The sequence below is a fragment of the Acartia tonsa genome, chromosome 1 (assembly GCF_053477335.1).
Source record: "Acartia tonsa isolate MP-2025a chromosome 1, ASM5347733v1, whole genome shotgun sequence".
In the NCBI taxonomy this organism is placed as follows: Eukaryota; Metazoa; Arthropoda; class Copepoda; order Calanoida; family Acartiidae; genus Acartia; species Acartia tonsa.
In genome coordinates, this window is record NC_137260.1 from 13,975,821 (window position 1) to 13,997,561 (window position 21,741).

General features: G+C 31.4%; 1 protein-coding gene across 1 annotated transcript in view; it reads left to right on the forward strand.

Moving 5' to 3' along the window:
• The window catches only part of LOC145328714 (trehalose transporter 1-like protein), a 31,702-nt gene extending 10,263 nt beyond the window's left edge, over window positions 1-21,439 (forward strand). The window contains exons 2-16 of the mRNA XM_080172516.1: window positions 970-1,102; window positions 1,706-1,825; window positions 5,170-5,305; window positions 6,447-6,558; window positions 6,966-7,072; window positions 10,685-10,789; window positions 13,198-13,276; window positions 13,639-13,734; window positions 14,052-14,094; window positions 17,094-17,200; window positions 17,631-17,686; window positions 17,859-17,966; window positions 18,418-18,493; window positions 20,129-20,302; window positions 20,695-21,439. Coding sequence (XP_080028642.1) covers window positions 970-1,102; window positions 1,706-1,825; window positions 5,170-5,305; window positions 6,447-6,558; window positions 6,966-7,072; window positions 10,685-10,789; window positions 13,198-13,276; window positions 13,639-13,734; window positions 14,052-14,094; window positions 17,094-17,200; window positions 17,631-17,686; window positions 17,859-17,966; window positions 18,418-18,493; window positions 20,129-20,302; window positions 20,695-20,799 — 1,557 coding nt within the window. The 3' untranslated portion in view covers window positions 20,800-21,439. The remainder of the gene's footprint in view (window positions 1-969; window positions 1,103-1,705; window positions 1,826-5,169; window positions 5,306-6,446; window positions 6,559-6,965; window positions 7,073-10,684; window positions 10,790-13,197; window positions 13,277-13,638; window positions 13,735-14,051; window positions 14,095-17,093; window positions 17,201-17,630; window positions 17,687-17,858; window positions 17,967-18,417; window positions 18,494-20,128; window positions 20,303-20,694) is intronic.
• The last annotated feature ends 302 nt before the right edge of the window (window positions 21,440-21,741 follow it).

Genomic DNA, 21,741 nt, shown 5'->3' on the forward strand with positions numbered 1-21,741 from the left:
TCTAAAGGGATAAGACAATGGCTGATAAATTGATGAGCATCCACAATGATGATACTTAAAGGGCGAATATAGGTTGAATATAATATGGGCTCAAAAAAACCGTGCAATTCCATAGATTATAAGTAACTTTAAGATATTGACATATCCAATTGTATAAGTCTGTTATAGCTTAAAACCTGAACATTCTCAGGATAAATTTTTGTAATAAGTGTGGTTCCCTAAGAACTCCAAACACCCTAGCATCACACAAGGCTTCGGTTTAAGGTTGAATTAAAAAGCTTTCGTTAAATGATAGTCGTAATAAAAGTGGAAACCAGTTATCTATCTATTTTTTTGTATTATGGATTGTTTCTTCCTTGACAATATTCCCCAACAAAGTGTAAAGTATATGAATTTTTTTTTTAAAACCTTTACAGGAGAATTTTATTTCATGTAAGTATGAAAATTATATGGTAATTGTTATAATTAATTTAAAGAGGACAAAAATAATAGGTGAATAGTGTTTTTTTTTCTTATATTTTTTTCTGGAGAAAATCTGGCGATCGGTGCGTTTGTGTGTGTGTGTTGAAAAATGCGTACTAGGGTAATTATATCATCAAGAATTAATCATTGATCTTTATACAGAAAAAAAAACTTTAAAACGTATTATTTACCCTAGTAATTACTCCGGACGCAAACTGATGCTATGGGGGAATGTGATTTCTCTGCTGCCATTTAAGATAGAAAGATTAATATTCCTTGTGAAGATTCTCTTGACTAATGAGCATCAAGTGTGTAGTTTACTTGGTCTGTTGGCCTGTCAGTCATGATACATATATAAATCTTATAAATACGTGAAAGTTTTTGTGATTTTTTCCAATAAACTTATTCTTGATTGAAACCTGGGGTATTTAAATTACCTTTTCCATATTACCACCCTTGATTTTTGTGTTTCATTAATTATGGATATTGTCATACTCATATTTGTAGGAAGATGGGCCTAGCAGTAAAAATGTACCACGTGGTATGGAATCCACAAGATACTCGCGGAGAAAACAAATTACCGCGGCATTTTGCGCCACTCTCACATGTATACTCAATGGTTGTGTTATTGGATTTACAGGTAAGTTTTATTATGACATTCTCTTAGTTTAACTGTACATTAGTTAAGCAGAAATTACTTTTTTTTCAGATTTGTAAAATATACAACATTGGAGCCCCACTATTTATTTCAAAAAAATTTTGACTGTCATTTCAATAAATTTAACTAGCCTAGTTTATTTTTGACTATCCTAAAAATCTAAATGAGTTTTTGACAAAAAATATAAATTGAAATCTTACTTTATTGTTTTTTGTTATGAATCTACTTTTTATGTAGGTATGTTTTGTGTGTTGACGTTTATATTCTACATAAGGATCTTGGATCTTACACCAGATTATCTTGTACTCTAATAAAATGATACGTTTAGCTGGTTAAAATGCCAATCTTAACCACCCTCCATCTACCCCATTCCATCCCCCCTTACTGGATGAACGAACTGGCCATTAAATGAGTTCCAAATTAGCAACCTAAATTGACGTCTTTTTTCCCTGTCATAATCTACACGTATATTCTACCATCCATTACAATAACAGCAACTTGATTTCTTTGCATATTAAATAAAAACACCAACAAGCATACTTGCCTTAAATATTTGTCAAGTTAATATATTTATGATGTATTTAGGTCCTGCCCTGCCATCCCTATTTAAAAATGAATCCTCAACCATCTACAGTAGTCCTTTAAGAATAAACTTACAACAAGCCTCCTGGATAACCAGTATTCTTTCTATTGGATGTTTTATGGGTAAGTCACGTTTTTCTTTTATATAAAACTAGCGGCTTCGCCCCTAGCCTCTAGGGGCTTTTTTCTGAAGGTTCTGGGGAGAATTTTAAAAAAAATTTTTAAAGATATTTTTTATATTTTTTAACATTTTATAACTCTTTATAACATTTTATAACCCTTTATAACATTTTATAACTGTTTATAACTTTTTATATTTATTTATATTGATTTAGGTATATTATTTAAAACCTTTGATTTTTTTCTTTTTTTATTGTTTTTTAAAATTTCTTTGCCATTAGCCTTTTTGGGGCTTCGCCCCTACACGAAAAGGATGGTTTTACAATCTTTTTGAATTAGATAAAACAAAGTTTAAAAGAAAAAAAGAAAATTTAAAAAAAGAAAATTAATTAAAAATATATAAAAATATATAAAAACATAATAGTTATTTATCATATTTTCGTAATATTGTGAATGCTAGAAAGGATATTAAAATTATTTCAACAATTTTGGTCATGTGATCAAAATTTGAATTTTCCTTCTACTATTGCCCCCTCTGGGGGCGAAGTAGGTGGAAATTTAAATTTTTGTCACTTGACATTAATATTGGTGAAATAATTTTGAATGACCTTTCTTGTATAAGCAATATTAATAAAATATGATACTTGGTTTTGTCTCATTCTCTATCTTTTTCTTAAATTCAAAAAAGTCTATCAAAAAATTTACATCATCTAAGGGTGAACAATAAATATCTCTGTCTATTTTTCTCAATATTTCTTCCCCCTCCACCCTCCCTCACTTTTCTGTCTATTTCCTTCTCTCTCTCCTCCTCTTTTGTACGTTCATTTATACAATAGAGATAACCTAGAGACAGCACAAGGGAATTTTGCTTACATTATGTATCAGCTATAAATTGTTGAATATCTTAGGTTAAAGCTTTCTTTGGTGAAATATTTAAAGAAAATATTTCTTCCATCATATAATGTGAAGCGTATGACACAACATATGATAATGTAGTTATAAATAATTTAATTTCTTATAATAAAGTTATCTTTCTAAAAATTATATCATTGCAAAATTTAGTTGCAAATAATGTTGCCTTTAGGGCTGTATTTCATATACAACAAAAAGTGAACAAAGGTTTCTTTTTAAGAAAAAAATGGGGTCAGATTGACCATCTATGTCTAATGTTTATACCCACATCAAATATTAAATTATAACAATGTACAGTAGAGTGGATCAATTTTGGACATTCAATTTGTAATCAACATCTACAGTTTAAACTTCATATAAGAAACCTAAATATAAAAAATTGATTTTGTCCTTGAGGGGAAATGGGGGCAAGGTGTTTCCATGCATTAAAAATTTTAGAAGTTTATTCTGGAGGTGCAACTTTTTTTCTTTCAAAGTATTGCTTTATGCATCTTTTTGAATTTGTCTTGTTGATTAATGTAAGAATATTAAATTGGTTTTAAAAAATATTCATCCAAGCATGAAAAATCTTAAATTAAATGTAAAATCTCTTGGTTTTTAAATTTATTTATGGATTTTTCTTGCTAGGATCAATAGTTTTAAAAACAGATTTTTTATTCTTATTCTACTCTTCAAGACAAAATTGGGAAGGTGCATAAAGCTATACTTTGAAAGACAAAATAATTGCCCCCCCAAAAAAAAAAAAAAAAAAATTCTCCCCACAAGTGTCTTTCTAAAAGTTTACATGCATCAGCAAGCCTCCCCATTATTCAAAATATTTTCTTTTCATGTTTTGGTCTCTTATATGATGTTCAGACAGAAAGTGTATGTAGCACATTTAAAATTAGAAAATCATTGAAAATCAAGCCACTCTAATATACAGCATTTATTTCTTCAATTCCACAGTACAAAATTATTCCTGTATTTAAATTTAACATATCATATAGGAAAAAATATTCTTGTATTTAAAATTAAAAATCATGTTGGAATTTTTTTTTAAATTTTTATATTTTTTAATAATGTACAGCAAATTATTTTCTTTTTATCTCATGTTTTGAAATTGATAAGATAGTTAGAATAAATTACAGAAATAATGAAAGATTTAAAGAAGAGAGCATCAGGGGGGGGTCGAGGGGGGTTTCCCCCCTCAGGAGAGGGGGGGTTGAGGGGGGTCTCCCCCCTCAGAAAAAGCTTGGGCTTAAATCTTCAACAAATAAAGAAAACAAAATTATTTTAAAAATTTCTTTTTTATGTTAAATATTATTATTTTTGTGACACTTGATTTTGAATGACAAAAAATGTTGAAATAAATATTACCCACTGTATGAAATGTTAAATTAGAAATCAATAATGATGTTGGAAAATTTATTCTCATTTTATACTCTGAAAAAGGGAATTGACAAAAAATAATAATTTTTATTCCATTCTTTTAAAACAGCATGCCTATATCTTATTGGTTGACACTCGAATTAAAATAAAATAATGAATATTATTTCAAGACCAGAAATAAATTTGAAATAAATAATTTTCTTTCCCCTATATTTTTTATTCCAAATTGCCAAGAATTAATTTTGAAATAAAATAATTTTCTTTCCAATATTTTTATTCCTTTTTCTTATTGGACGTCATTTTGTGTCCAATGAGAGACTAGTGTTTAAATATTTTAAAGCTTATTACAGCATTTATTTTGAATATGATAATAGCAACATTCTCACATTAAATGTGATAAAAAACATTAAAATTAGAAAAAAATATGAAATTTTTTTTGGGGTAGGAAATTTTTTTTTGAGGGGATTGGGGGTGTCCCACCCGCCAAGAAAATAGCTTAAAACCACCACAGTACCAATAGGTATATACCCTGAAGAGTAGAATCCAATCGGTTCAGTGGTTACTGATTTCTTAAGCTTCAGACAGACGGACGGACAGACAGACATTTATATAAAATTTAGAATTTGTGGTTTGTCCGTTGCTGAACCAATGGCTTTTTCTCATAAAATTAATTAAATGTCTTTAAAAAAATATATTGACCCATAAAAGAAATCTGGAGCGTTTCGTCGTATTTCACAGTAGCTTTTGATAGGTTATTTTAGGTTAGGTAGGGTTAGGTATTTGCCCCGCATTGTTAGAAGCCCCCGCAGGGGCTAGAAATAGGGGAAAATCTACTGTGAAAATGCGACGAAACGCCCTTTAAGAGGCGTTTTCACGAAACGGACAATACCCGAAATCTGTTATAAATATATAAAAAAATATTGACATTGAAAGTATTTTAGACTTAAAAATCCTATTAACAATATTTTTTTATGAGAAGCAGCATTAGTCTAAAGAACTTTAGGTATGTGAAATCTACACAGGGATTTTTAAAAAAGTTTTCATCATTATTAATTTATTTTTTCTAGGGTGTTTAATAGCTGGTCCAGTGATGGAGAAAATGGGGAGAAAGAAGACCTTGGTCTGGGGCTCTTGTGTCACATATATCATTGGCTTTGCAGCCATCTTCCTTGCACCTGATACTATAGTTATTTATATTGGCAGGTAAGCTTTACTTTGGTCTGGTACAACTTGTATACCATCTTTCTAGCACATGATACTATAGTTATTTATATTGGCAGGTAAGCTTTACTTTGGTCTGGTACAACTTGTATACCATCTTTCTAGCACATGATACATACTATAGTAATTTGAAAAATTCAATTCTTTGGCTAAAAAAACTTTTTCTTGGTATAAAAATGAAGAATGTAAATTTATGGTTGTATTCGCTCTTGTTTTTGTAATAAAAACTAGTGCATTATATTGCTTACAGGCAGGGAGGAAGGGAACATTAGGCTGTTTATTAACCTAGTCCTCAAAGTTTTATAAAACGTTTTCCTATTCGTTGAATTAACAACTTTGGGGACTTTGATTGGTTGGATTAAGTTGGATGTCAAAACTTTTCAACCACTAATTGTTATTTACAAAAGAGTGATTTGTGTATCATCATTGGGGTTAGGTATACATCAATTTATTAGCCATTGTCTTATTCCTTTAGATCCCTGTGTTATAGGATTGTAATGCACTTTTTTAATAGATTCGATATTTTTAGTGTCATTTTAAAGTATAACTTGATAGCAAAATATACCTATACTTTTGTCATTGTATTTAAAAAAAAAAATGATGTCCAACTCTAGCTCATGATCTGGCTAACCGCTGGACCGATGTAAAGCCTAGTAAAGCCTGTAAAGCCCCTGTAAAAATATATCCCACTTAATTTTTTTTTCTTTTTAAAACTAAAATTGGAAGAGTAGGGTCGACTTAAAATACTGCCCCCCCCCCCTCTGCCCCAAGTTCTCGAACGGACATTGATTTAAATGCCAAACGAAAGACAAGAACAATAAGAATAGTTATTTATCACATCGTATTATAGACATCTTTCCTCAGATAATAAAATGAAATATTTGAGATTGTTAGCCCTGAGGAGTTGAAGGCCCGGGTTAACAAAACTGGTACTAATCTTATTTTTTTTTTTTTTCGTGGAAAATTGTCTGCTATACGATGCTATACATAATATTTCAGTATTGGAGTGAACTGGTTCTAATCCAGCGGATATTAATCGGTTTTGAAGCCATACTGGAAATAATCCTAAAACTTAATATACAAATTAGAATATAAAAAATTTTAATGTTTTATTTTAATTTAGGTTTTTAAATGGCCTGGCCTATGGTGTAGTATTATCTGCCGTTTCTGTATACATTGTAGAAATAGCAACAACAGATATGAGAGGATTCCTGGGATGTTTTGTTCAGTTTCAGGTATAATCATATATATCTTTAAGCCATTTAGCTAAAATCAAACGAAGGACCTGCATCCGGTTGTATTTTTCCCGCATAATTCGCAGCTATAAATTTTCAAACATTTTTTGGCGCATGTTCCTCACACAAAAGTTACTTCACCTCGATGACAATTGTCCAGGGTAGGTGTTTACACACCATCCCCCATCTAATCTTTTTCAGTGGGTATTAAAAAAGTATCAGGAGATCGTTTTTTGCCCTCTGAGTCAAAAACTAGTTCATGCTATTGGAGTTTACTAATGTTTGTATCAGTCCTACTTGTAAGCATATTTATTATATAATCCAAAACAGGCCCCTTAACAAAAATGGAAGCTCTAGAGTATTGAAATAAACAGAGGTTTTGGTTAAACTTTCAAACTTTTTTTCAGGGAAGTTTTGGAGTTCTGTTAACTTTCTGCCTTGGTGCTGTCTGTAATTGGTGGCAGCTGGCTTTGGCTCATTTCCTGGCAGCTGTTTGCATCCTTCCTGCTTTATGGTGAGTAGCAGCTTCATAAAAAAAGAGCACATTAGTGAGGTTGTAGCAGCTAAAACAGCGACAGCTGACTCTGGTTACTTTCCTGGCAGCTGTTTGCATCCTTCCTGCTTTATGGTGAGTAGCAGCCTCATAAGATAAGAGTACATTAGCTAGGTTGTAGCAGATAAAACAGTGACAGCTGGTTCTGGCTCATTTCTTTGGGAGCTGTTTGCATTCTTCCTGCTTTATGGTAAGTAGCAGCTTTATAAACTTAGAACACATTAGTAAGATTGTAGCAGATTAAACAGCGGCAGCTGGCTTTGGCTCATTTTCTGGCAGCTGTTTGCATCCTTCCTGCTTTATGGTGAGTAACAGCTTTATAAGATAACAGTACATTAGCTAGGATGTAGCAGATAAAACAGTGGCAGCTGGCTCTTGCTCATTTCTTGGCGGCTGTTTGCATTCTTACTGCTTTATGGTGAGTAGCAGCTTTATAAAATAAAAGCATATTAGTAAGGCATCAGCATTTCGATTTATCAATCGGACAAGCAAATTAGCTATGTTTTCGGAGTAACATATATTTGATTCTATATTTAAAAAAACTGAATATTATTTAGAAGGTAAAAAATTCGATATTCACATCTAGGAATCATAATCAAGATTTATATATAGTAATATATTGACAATAACCCATTATTGCTGTGCTACTGTTAGACATAAATATCCTCGTTAAATCTAAAGATAAATATAATTTACACTCCCACCTAGACAAAAAATAGATCAACAGATATTAAAAAAATACACATTGGAATTAATCACGAAACCTTTCTGTAGTTTTTTTCCTTGTCATGCATAATTATATTCTGTACAGTTGACAGTTCAGGAAATATATATTTACACATTTACGTCATACGCTATTTATGTAAATTCCCTCTTGAAGCTAGGTGGACCACTGAAAACCCCACCTCACTAATTTGCGTAATTGGTTACGTGGTCAGCTTGCTGTCATGGCGGTGTCAGGTTCGAATCTGAACCTCACCGCCTTACACTAGAGACGTAAAATACTACCTAATACTGCTATGTCGGAAATGTGATTAGTGGGAATGTCTTTACCATGCACAGTGAGGTCTTTAGAACAAAGGTCGTGCAATCAAAAGGTTGGTTGTCTTTTGGGTGTTATGTTACCTATTACCCTGAGTTTGCACAAAGATTAGGGGGAATGTCTTGGCCCATAAACAATCGCAACTCATTACCATGCACAGTGAGGTCTTCCAGACAATGGTCATGCAATCAAAGGGTTGGTTGTCTTGTGGGTGTTAAGTTAACTTAACTATTACCCTGGATGGACATGAAAGGAGAAATTGCGTTCCAAAGTGTCAAATAACACCCATTATTTAAAAATTATATGTAAGTTTACCGGCGCCCACCATCAGATGATTGGAAATTGCCTTTAATTATAATAATCATTACATGTTATTATTATAAGAATTCTTTTCCTGTAAAAATATTTCACAGTTCAAGGATAGATCAATGGAAAATTGATTGTTCTTCCCTCAAATTATATGAGTTCAATTGTGACTAAAAGAAAATCTATTCAGGGGAAAATTATGTGATGTAAATCATTTTTCCGACCGTCTGTCTGTTAAAAACTTAAATGTGATTCATTCACTTGTTCACATGCTCGCTAATTATGAATTGTGTTATCCTTGAATAATACTGGATGACATTTATTGAATATAGGAATAATTTCCTTCTGACAAAATAGAAATAATAAGAACTACGTGTTTTTACATGAAAGGAATAAGCATATTGTTTTCCTATAATTACTTTCATATATAGTTTTAACTAAAATAGTTTGGAGAATGAAACCAAATTAAAATACGTCATTTCCTTTCAAGGATAAAGGGACCTACGAGCATAACCCAATTATCGAGTATATGCATAAAATTGCTGGTTTTAATTGAAAATTCATAAATTATTGTTTGAAACTTAAATATACGTCCATATAATAAAGTAACAACTGTACCGAAGGATCGCGATGATATGGTTCTCCTTTATAGGGTAGCTTCTCATGGGTTATGGGAAATTTATGGGAAGAGAAATCGCCCCTAGAAAAAATTCCTGCACCCCCCACCTTAAAAACCTGCATGAAGTTAAGGAAAAAAGATTACAATCTTGAATTGTGTGTATTTTTGTATACAAAAGCTGACTAATGAACCTCTTTTTTCTCTTTTTGTTGTTTATTTTGTATTCTAAAAAGTTGTAACTTATTCGAATCACGTAAAACAATGGAAATAAAGTAGAGTTTTTAAAATTTAATGCTTTTTAAAATCAGTTTTTATAGCTACTTTATTAAATACTCAAATTGCCTAAAATAGTTTAATGTTTTATTGACAATGCTAGCCAAACATACAAGTTTAGATCTACTGCAATGATTGAATTTTATCTTTCAAATATCTATAAAACTGTTTTTTTTTGTAGTTTAAAAAGAGTCAATTTCCTAATTCGCTAGTTTGGACAAACATTTCCTTTTTTGATGTTAAAAAGTATGAACAACAGCAAGATAGAAAATGCAGAGATCTAAAGGGATAAGACAAAGGCCGATAAACTGAAGTCCATCCCCAATGATGATTCACAATATTACCCCTTCAATAGATTATAAATAGTGGTTGAAACGTTTAAATACTCAACTTAATGAACAAACCAATCAAAATACAATTAAAGGGAAAACATTATTCTAAAACTTTGGGGACAAGTGCAATAAATGGCCTTTAGTTCCCTGCCTCTCTGTATAAAATGAGCTTAGGAAATACACAATCTAGGAAAAGAAACAAAACTAAAACTTTGTCTATTGCACTAATGTGAGAGTGTACAGGGAGGGAGGGGACATTGAGTTGTTTATTACACCAGTCCCCAAAGTTTTATTATATCGTTTTCTTATTCATTGACCTAACAACTTTGGGGACTTTTATGGAATTTTTATTGGTTGGATTATTAAGGTGAGTTTTCAATGGTTTCTACCCCTAATTGTAATCTACAGAAGGGGTAAATTTGCGAGCATCATTGGGGATGTACACCAATTTATCGGCCATTGTCTTATCCCTTTAGATCCCTGTAGAGTGTATGTTCAAACTTTTTTTTCTTATTTAGATTTTACTTTCAGATAACTTAGTTTTCTTCTCACCTTTTATATCAGGAATATAAATACATTAATACTCTTTCTCTTTTTCATTCGAATCCGGTGGATAGGAACCGGTTCTCATCCATACAAAAAAAATATGTCTAGCATCGTATTATACCCAGCTTTCTACAAATATAAGAATGTACAATCATAAGATTAAAACCAGTTTTTTTAGCCGGTGCCAACGGCACCTCGGGGCTAAAAAAACTAGTTTTAATCTTATAATTGTACATTCTATATCCGCGGAAAGCCGTTTATAATACGATGCGAGAAATAACTATTCTGGAATGGCTGAGAAACCGTTTAATATCCGTTGGATTAGAACTGGTTCTTAGCCATTACTAGTTTTAAAAATTGTCACTAGGTGTCATTGATGTATCTTAATCTCTTATGTTAATTCTAGTTCTGAATATTGTCGCTAGGGTTCGTTTAAAAATCTCGTTTTTTTTCAGGATAATCCCCGAGTCTCCGAGATGGCTGATTATGCGTGGTAATGAATGGCAGGGAGAGGTCGCTCTAAAATGGCTCAGAGGTAGAAATCCACAATCTCTGGACAGGTAAAAATTTTAAAAATTACAGTCTGTCTTCTCATGCACTAAAATCTGTCAGTACGCCAGATCATGATAACAAATATCCAGAAGAATTACGTACGATAGGTACATAGTAGAACGATGTCTGTCTGCTGTCTGTCTGTCTAAAGCATAAGATCTCCGTAAACGATGAACAGATTGGGCTTTACTCTTCAGAAAATTTAGCTAATGGTCCTGTGGTGGTTTTAAGCAATTTTTCTGAAGGAAAAAAACACAATATTTTTTCTTTGCTAATTCCCCCCCCCCCCAAAAAAAAATAAATTAAACCAAACAAATTTATGGTCAGGTTTAGACTTACAGCTGATTTTTAAAATTGTGAAAGGTTGATTCCCCTGTTGCTTACTGGTTGCTGCCGAGCTCTGATAAAATGTTTTAGAATTAATGAACATTTTTGAGTTCAAAAAAAGCATATTTATGTGTATTAGTTATACTTAATGTACAGAAATGGTGTTAAATGCATTTTCTCTATGTGTTTTTATTAAACTTTAAAATGCTACATGGCATGCAAGCAATAAAAACTTACAACATATGAAATTCTAGGCAGGGACAATGCAGGTTTAAAAATTTCAGAATCCGTTCAACCCGAATAGTCACTTGTCTAATTCTTCGAAAATCTCTGAATTTTTTCAGAAAAGTATGCCAAAAAAAGGACCATAGTGATGTTGCACTTGAAAAAACTGTTTTGTGGATTAAATTCTTTTAATTATTACATTAATCTAACATGCAAAGAAAAAACAATACCTTGTGTTGAAATATTTTCAATTGGAAAGAAATGTGTGAGGCAAAATAGTTTACTTTAGTTAAATATCCCTCCCACCTTCTACATATTTACTTTTATGTCTTTCCTAGGTGTACTTTCAACTTTATAACATGTAAAGCAAATATAAAAGTATATTAAATATAAATATTCATCCATACCTGGAACATGCTTAGATATGTGTCAGGGGGGATGGGAGACTAGAGGTGACAGACGTTTCTTTATGATTTTTCATCCCAGGGTGGTGTTTGTACACCCCCCCCCCTTCAACTTTCTCCCGTACGACCCTGATCCTTATATAACTTAAACAAGTTACACTTTTTAAAAGATCCACCAAATGTACAATGATCCAAATGCTTTGGTATTATTTGAAAACAATTTGAAAAAAATATTTGAATTTATTGCTGTGTCCTTATATTATTTAAATTATTGTATTCTTGTTGTTGGTTCTTTCTATGTATAAATCATTTTCTTTGTTTTGGATATTTTTAAAAATTGTCAGAAATTTAAAGGGATTATATACATTCCCAATGATGATACAAAAAATTACCCCTTCTGTAGATTACAATTAGTGGTTGAAACGTTTGGACCCCCAACTAAGTGTACCAACCAATAAGTCACCAAGGTTGTTAAGCCACGAATAAGAAAACGTTGTTATAAGACTTTGGATACAAGTGTAATTAACAGCCCAATGATCCCCCACTGTCCCTAAAAAATTGTACATATTAAATGAATTTATTGTTTTGTAATATGTTTCCATTATTTAAGTGTAAATAGGTAATTAAGCAGTAGACAAAGTTTAATTTGGGTTTAACACAAAACAAATTAAACCTTATTCACAGGAAATTCATTTACATATTTGATTTATTGTTTAATTCAATTATTTGTTTAATTATCAATAAGTAGCAAATAGTAAAGGATGACGAGTGAAATAACACCATAAAATTTGGCAGAGGTAATTTCATGATGAGGTTTCATAATTAGAGTAAAACACTAGAGGGAGAAAGGGTTAACTAACTGTATTTCCTTATCACAATGACCTTGTGCTGACTCTAAATTGGGTAATCAACCAATGGTTACGGGAATATTAAAACAGCCAAGTAGCAGATAACAATTTGGTAGCAGACGAAAAAGGTCATTGAAAAAAGTGGAAAGGTAGTTATCTGAAAATACATCTCTCTATAGATTTGATGTCCTATTCACTATTTGGATGATACATGTATACTATAAAATCTGTGGTTTACCTAGTTAAAATATTAACCCATTAATTTAGTTAGGAAGATACAAATTTTTAAAACTCTTTAGTGTAAAACTTTAATTCTTATAATATTTGACATAGATAGTGTTGTCTTCGTTAAAGGGATAGTTGCATGAAGTGCATTTAACGAGTTCAAGTACTTGGAGTAAGGAACCTTTAAATGTTTTTGTATATTATCATAAATATAGGTTAGCCATGAAGATAATTAAAATAAAAATAAAACTTTAACCAGGCGGTTTTTGAGTTACGTCCAAAAATGTCTAATTGTTGTTATAGGGATAGGTCATGGATCTACCCCCTTAGCAAAATTGTCCTCATATATGCTCTTTTTGGTTTGAATTTTTTAAATTTTGATTTTAGTGAGATTGAGCAGATTAAAAGAGAGATTGCTATCCGCAAGAGAGAAAGAATTTCAATTAATCTTCTAATGAGACCAGAGGTAAATATTGTTTATAGAGCAGCTACTCTATAGTTCATGTAGAGTAATAAGATGTTTGTTTGTATATTCGCAAGAGAGAAAGAAGAGAGTATATATTCATACATTTATAGAGCAACTATGCTTTAGTTGATTTTTAAGTAGAAGTATTTCTAGTATTGCCACTTTTGAGGGTTTGTCTTTATTTATAGGTTCTCAACATTTTAATTGGCCAAAATATTGTTTTCTATCTAAATTTTAATGTCACTTTCTTCATGCTCCAATCTTAATTATTTTTTTCTAAAATTATTTCATTTGAAATCCTCTGAAACAGAAATCAAAGTTTTGGTCTTTTGAAAATTTAATTAAGTTTGTTCTTTTTTTAGACAGCCAAGCCGTTCCTAGTGTCTATGATGATGATGCTCTTCCTACAATTATCTGGGTTCAATGTTATTGTCTTCTACTGTGAAACTATCTTCAGGGTGAGTTATGAGTTAGTAAGTCAGTCAGTGAGGGAAAGGATAATTATGGAGATGCTATGCATCTTAAAACAAAAGATAATAAGAATCATGACTTATAATATCAATGTTATAAGTCTTATACTGCGAAACTTATATTTTGGGTGAGGTTTACATCAGTCAGTACATTAGGTAATCTCACATGCTATTGGTGCATTTTTTTCCCGTTGGCTTTGGGTTAAATTAAATCTGTAGTTCTAATTCAATTTATGATTATCAACCCTTGAAAATAAAGAATGAATAAATAAAATAATCCCAATTCATGATTTATTTAATTTTAGGTTGCAGGCTCCTCGTTGAATCCAAGTATAGCCAGCATGGTTGGTAAGTTTATTTATAATATATCTTAAATTTCATTCCAAAGCTGGATCTTTAAATCATTTTAGTGGTGAGCCAGATCGGGGGGAGCCAACTTTCCACTAATGAGAGCACAGCATTTTATGAAAGGCCGCGCTGTGATTGGCTAAAATTCGGCGCATCCCGATCTGGCTCAACACTAAAATGATTTAAAGATCCAGCTCAGGGTAAGATTCTAAGCTCAAATGCACTTTTAGCATCAAGAGATAGAATGCCTATAATATACATAGCTTTAAAATCACAATACCGATATTTTAAGATTAATATCTTTGAATAATTTTGGAACCTATTTTTAGAGAAGGGGGGGTTTTTAATGCAACCATCTCGTAATCAGTGAGCAAATGGCACTTACAATTCGAATTTCTTTCTGAAAGATTTTTTTTTTGCAGAAGATTTCCTTGGTCCTTTATTTTTTTTTTCAGAAGATTTCCTTCGTCCTTTTATGAATTTCGCCTAATTTTTTTTTGATCTCATCTTGGGCAAAGCCCCTAGAGGCTAGGGGCGAAGCAGCTAGTATTATAAATATAATAAACAGCATATTTATGTTGTCCAGTAACTATATTACAACTGAATGATAAGTTATTTTAGAATTATCCTACTTATTGTTAATATAACCCCCATAAAAACACGCATATTTTAAAAAGTATTTGCAACACTCAAATAAGGTTTAGTTAGGCTAATTCATGTTCAGAAAAACTTGCACTGTTATGACTTTCCAAAACAATTTTGATAGAGAGAAAATGCAATAAGAGGAGAGGGGTGTTGTGTGGTCCAAAAGTTGATTAAAGGGATATTATTAGTTTCTTTGCATAAAATAGAACAATAGAGCAAAATTAATGTAATTTATATTTGTATTACAACAAGATATTATAGGACCCAATTGTTTTGCACTCTATACGGATATCACTGCACTGTTTTGTAACTTGTACATGCATGCATGCATGCAATAGTTGCTTGTTATTTTTACAGCAAAGACTTTATACAAGTTCGTGTTACTTTCCAAGAAAGGAGGGGATATTAGACTGCAAACATGCTCATGTGCTCAAAACTGATGGTTAAAACTAACATTGTTCAAACTCAACCAGTAATAGTTAAAAACTTATTTTCTTAGGTACCAAACCATTGAAATTTTGATTTGTGAAAATATATTTTTATCTTGCATTGAATTATCCCTTTCTATTCGAGAGCCGATATTATATAGTTTCAATGTTAGAATAACTTTAACATACTTATATACAACTTAAAACAATTACAATGCTTTGCTGAATGTACAGTAAAATGCAAAATTGACATTGACTTGAAACGTTTGGTCTTATCTAAGTAGAATTTTAGCTTTTTATCCATCTTTAATAAACCTTCGACTCCCAAAAAAATCGATAAAAATTCTTCGATTGGGGTTCTAGCCAGGGATCTTAAGATATAAGACAATCGACGATAAATTAGTATACATCTCCAACGATGATTAAAAATTACCTCTTCTGTTGATTATAATTATTAGTTGAGGAGTTTGTCATAGCAATTTTGGAACAAACCAATCAAAATTGAATAAAAGTACACAACGAACATGAAAACGTGATTATAAAACTTTGAGTACCAGTGTAATTTACTGTCCAACGTGCAATTTCTAACTGGGTTTCTGGCTGTGCATTGTAACAACTAATATGTAGATGAAATAAAAAATATGATAATCAGATATTTCTACTGTTAAGACTATTCCTAACAAGATTCTATTCAGAAAGAAAGAACAAAAATACATTTTTGATTGTCCAATATAATCCTTTAATGAATGTTATTATCCTTGTTATAGTAGTTTTATTACCAAAATACAAATGTTTTTGCTATGGTAATTTCTGTTAGAAAAATTCCACATATTATGATAAAAACTGCAAAAAGACAGAAGAATATTTAGATGTACAAGGGCGTATTTGTTAATATGTAGCACAGCAGCTAAGTGCTAAAAGTTTTTTAGATTAAAGTAAGCATTAAACTTTGTACAGTAATAACATAGATAATAACAAATAACTCTTCCGCTCAGACTGCGGAGAGACTATACAATGAATTCTAGACTTTATAGAAACTATACATATAATTAAGTCTTTGTTGACATTATTGAGTGTAAACTGCGTAGAAACTGTAGAAAATAATCTGCATAGAAATAATAGATAACAGCCTAGCTATAGAGTATTTACGCTACAAAAAATATTTAGAATAAGAATAGGAAGAAAAGAGAATACTTACATAATTATCAGAAAACCAGGAAATTTTCATACAATTTAACCAGCTTAATTTCATATTTATTCCATATTTAGTGACTGTAATTGGTTTTTTATCCTGAGCTGGATCTTTAAATCATTTCAATGGTGCGCATCCCGATTTAGCGCACCATTGAAATGATTTAAAGATCCAGCTCTGCAATGTTTTAATGTTTATGATATTATGCCCCTTATTTAAATTGTAATATTTCTTTTTCCCCTTATGATGTCTTAACTTAAGCTAAATGTGGATACATTTTTGATAAGTTATCGAAATAACTAAGGTTAAAATTATGCCTGTTTAAGGTTGTAAACTTGTATAAGAATAAAGGGGTTGTAAATCAAATAAACTGACAATATTCTCTCAATCCTTGAGGAGAAGGTCATTTGCTATGAAATAACAGAGAAAGACCCATTCCAGAGAAATTTCGCTATAAATAATGTTTGTTGTGATATGGGAAGACCTGGCAAAAAGTCTTGTCTCTTGTCCAGAATATAAATTGAGTTTGAAGTCATGTGTTATTATTCTCTTTAGTTCTAGTTATGTAACCATATTGCTATTGGGATAAAGCAATGAACAACAAAATATTTTTTCATGCAATTTTTATGTGTGATTAGCTTGTAAATATGGGGAGAATAAAGAGTCATAAACTAATTTAAATGTCATTGTACTATCCCTTTGATGCATAGATCTGTAACAAACATATTTTCTAGTTGGAGCAGTTCTGCTTGGATCCTGTTTTGTTTCCCTGGCAGTTGTGTCAAAACTACCAAGAAAACTTATGCTGGTAGTTTCAATGCTGGGCATGGCCGTTTGTCAGGTATAAGATAGTCAGATAGATAGATAATCAGATAGCTTCTATAGTTGTGTCAAAACTACCAAGAAAACTTATGCTGGTAGTTTCAATGCTGGGTATGGCCGTTTGTCAGGTAAATAGATCGACAGGCAGTTATTCTCTGACAGTGAAATAACTGAAGATTTAGCCAGATATTAAAACATTTTAATTAAAAAAAAAGATAGATAAATCTTATAATGCAAACAAAACAGATAAATATGCATAGATATAAATATAAAAATACCAATTTCTATTTACAATTGGTTGTTTTAGTTTGTTCTGGGAGGATGCCTACATATGAATACCTATCTTATTCAACTAAATATTTACAATTGTTGTTTTAGTTTGTTCTGGGAGGATGCCTACATATGAATACCTATCTTATTCAACTAAATATTTACAATTGTTGTTTTAGTTTGTTCTGGGAGGATGCCTACATATGAATACCTATCCTATTCAACTAAATAACTCACAGGAATATATTGTTATACATTATCATAATACTAGTTGCTTCGCTCCTAGATGTCTCTTGGGCACTTGCGATAGAAGTTGAACACCCTCTCCCAATTGTAAATTTTATTTTAAAAAGAAGAAAAACACAATAAATTTTCAAGAACAACAAAAGATAACAATACAAACATGAACAGAATCAAAACAGCAGTGCTGACACAGCGTTAATGAACAGCCTGGACAAATCCACAGATCCTGCTGCCAACAATCCTCTCGGATTTCTACCTGTTCTGGCCGTTGTAGGAATGGATATATTAAAATTGGAATAATTTACAATTTATGAGAATTCTCTATTGATGTTTTATTTATTATGTTTTTTAGACTTTTAAGAGTATACAAAGTAATATCATGCGCTGTTATAGTATTTTCAAGCATTTGTATGTAAGGTTACAGCTGCCAGATAACCGACGCTTTGATTACACTACCTTTGTCTGATTCATTTTACAGTGCAAGTAGTCCCTTTTTAAAAACTTTTGCACCTCAGCAAACCCCATTGATAGTACGACATTTGTCCAGAAGTCTTAACCTATGCAATTCTGTTAAAAATCAAAGTTTTAACCTTTTAATGGTTAGTGCTTTTAGTTTGAATTTCTCTGTCTCTTTAAAGGTTTAATTTCCTAATACTTTCAATTCTTAATATTTTCATTGGATGTGTATGTTTTTCATCAATTTTAATATATCCATTAACTTAAAGGGTTCCTGTTTATGGGCAATGTTGGGTATGGAACCCTTATTTGGGTTGTCACAGCTGAACTTCTTCCACCAAAGGTTAGATTATTATTGAAAATTCTCCTTCAAGTGCCTGGTCGATAGTGAATCTCCCTTATTTTTGAAAATAAGGGGGGGGGGGGGGTTAGTTTTTTTTGTTTTTGTTTTTTACTTTTGGTCAGGTGAGGTTAGGTAAGGTTATATTAGATACTGGGTGGCTCAAAAAGGATAGAGCCATCCGCTTGAGGTTAGGGGATAAAAAACGCTCATTCATTTTCAATTTATTTTATAATCTTATTTCTTATAGAAGAACTGGAATAATATTGTTGATTAGTATAATCAGGTTAAAGTAAATTGAGTGGATATAATATGGTCATTATTTAGAAACATAGGGAATGGGATAAGATAAGCGATACGAAAATGGACAATAAATTGATAACATATTCAATGATAATAAGTAAATTAAACATTCAATAAAATAATGTTTGGATAATACTAGTTTGAAACCAAGGGGGGCAGCAGTTCTGACACTTTTGCGTAAACAGTAATTATAGGCTTTGTCTTTGGAGTGAGAGGATAGATTATTTAACAAAAAAGTTTATTTTTGGGATGTTATTTTTAAAAAGAATTTGGATTTGGCCTCCAGGTTCAGGTGCTGCAGGCCTCCAGGTTGTCTCTGGACAGGTAAAGATGAAAAAAAATTCTTGAAGAGCTAGAGTTCTCTTATCTTCAAATATGTAAATAACATTCAAAAAGATTCATATTTTGTTTTATAATTTGACTTCTAAATCTTCAAAAAAAAAATTCATATTTACCTGACCAGAGACAACCAAATCCAAATTTTTTTTAAAATAAGAAAACTACATCCCAAAAGAAAATTTTTTGTGTGAAATAATCTATCCCTTCACTCCAAAGACAAAGCCTATAATCACTGTTTACGCAAAAGTGTCAGAACTGCTAACCCCCCCAATCAAAGTTTAATAAATGTACCCAAAGTATTTGAACCAATGCAACGTGACTATTAATCTTTTAACCAGTATAATTTACAGTCCAATGTCTCCTTCTTCCCTGCTAGAAGTCAAACCCAAAATCTTCATATTATCCGATTATATATCATAATATGTTACATTCATACAAACTAGTCTGTATTTTTTCAACAGACCGATGGCATATCTTCTACACGGGTAGGCTAAAAAATTCCAGGTTTTTGAAAATACCCATTTAAGCGGTTTGCACAACCTTAAAGTCAGATGTCTTGACATTTTTTGAGAAAATCCGCGAAATTTTCAAAAACCTGGAATTTTTTTTAGCCTACCCGTGATCTATAATTCTAATGTAATTTTATCTTTATGTTGAATTAGGCTTAAGGGATAAGACAATTGTCGATAAATTGATGAACATCCCCCTAATCATGAGAAACAAATTACAGAATTTGTAGAATTCTCTTGAGATGCAGTATGGACCCTCTTCTCCTAAAATAGTTCTAAACCTTCCCTGGACCTCCTAAAAGTAGCTTCACCGTAGCGGTTCAGTGGTTTGGGAGATCAGACAGACACACAGATAGACATCCTGTTACTTTTTTAGATAGTTTGCCCAATTGGCCTCTATACCTTTATTATGAGATCTCAATGCTTATAACGCCTCACTTTTTTATATTTGATATTTTAAAATGTAACATTATTTATCTTAATTTAGGTAAGATCTGTCGCCAATTCTGTGATCATATGCTTCGCCTTTGTCACGGGTTTCATTGTGGCCAAGACCTTCGTGGACCTCGCCGCTAACATTGGCTTTGACGGAACAATCTTCCTGTATGGCGGCATTTCTGTGCTTGGCGCATTTATGACGCTTATATTTGTGCCGGAGACTAGGAAAATAGAGATATTGATAAATGGATATAGACTATAAGTGGATATTATGACAGGGAAAATTGTCGTCAATTTTGGTTGCTAACGTGGACATCACCTATTGGTCAGTGCGTTCTTGCAGTAGGAGGGGGAGGGGCTCCCGGCTGGGGTATAGTTATCTTAGCCCGCTATAAGTTTCTCTTTATTAGGGTACTTAAAAATCTGGTGTAAGATCCAAGTAATGATAAATACATTAGATTATAACTGTATAACAGAAGTCATCATAAAAATAATTTAGGTTATTTTCTCGACTTTTGGACAATTTTTTCCTTGTTTAGCGTTACTACAAGAATAAAAATATCCATAATTCCTACAGCTATACTATATCCTATAATAACATCTCTATTTAATGTCAGAAATAAAAGCTTGGAAGAAATACAAATGCACTTCAGGCCCGCCAGAACAAAGGTTCCCCTGGATGAACCAAACAGGATGCAGCCATTGGATACTGTTTCATGAGAAATAGTGGACAAAAATTTATTAATTATATTTTGATTTGTATCAACTCTATTTTTCTACACTCAATATACCCAAATGATTTTAAACTCTATTAATGCATTTTAAATATAGTAAATAGTAACAAAATATTAATTAAGTATTCTATCTAGTAAGCATTGTTAATGGAATTATATATTAATCTTCTATAATTCTATGGTCAGTTGTCCGCGAGTATGAAAATTAGTTTTTAATATTCTACTGTTTGATTTAAAAAGTTACTAGTAGATCGTATACCCAAAGTTGACAATGTTATTTTCTTGTATTTAAATATGATATTTTATACTTTTATACCTATTTTATTAATGTATATAATATGACCTAAAACTTGTTTTAAATCAGTTTTGACCTTAGTCTTTAGTAAATGATATTTAAACAGAGATATTTTATTTTAAGAGAAACTTTTTTGTCTCTTGTTTTTTTCAGAAAACAATTACACCGTTATGCACAAAACAAAAGATTTATAACCAACCATGAGAAAACTTTGAAGCGAAATATTTTTTCCTGTGATAAAATATCTCTACTTTAATTTATGTTAATAATCTATAATATTAATGACGAATTTATGAAAATGAGAAAGAAAATAAATATTGTTAATATTATATGTAGTTATTTGGTTTCTAAATCAACCAATAATTTCCAAATAAAAATATAGTTGAGTTTTATTAAAAGATAGAGGCCCTTTAAATAGGGGCTCTGTAATTGTATTCGAAGGTGAAGAAAAGAAAGGAGAGAAAAGAAGCCTAAAACCACTTTATATTAGAACAAAAATCATAAAATTAAAACCAGTTTTGTTAGCCCTAGCCTTTGGCGTCCTCGGGTCTAACAAAACTTGTTTTAATCTTGTAACTTTTCGTTTTAATATCCACAGTAAGCTGTTTATAATACGATGCAAAAAAATAATCA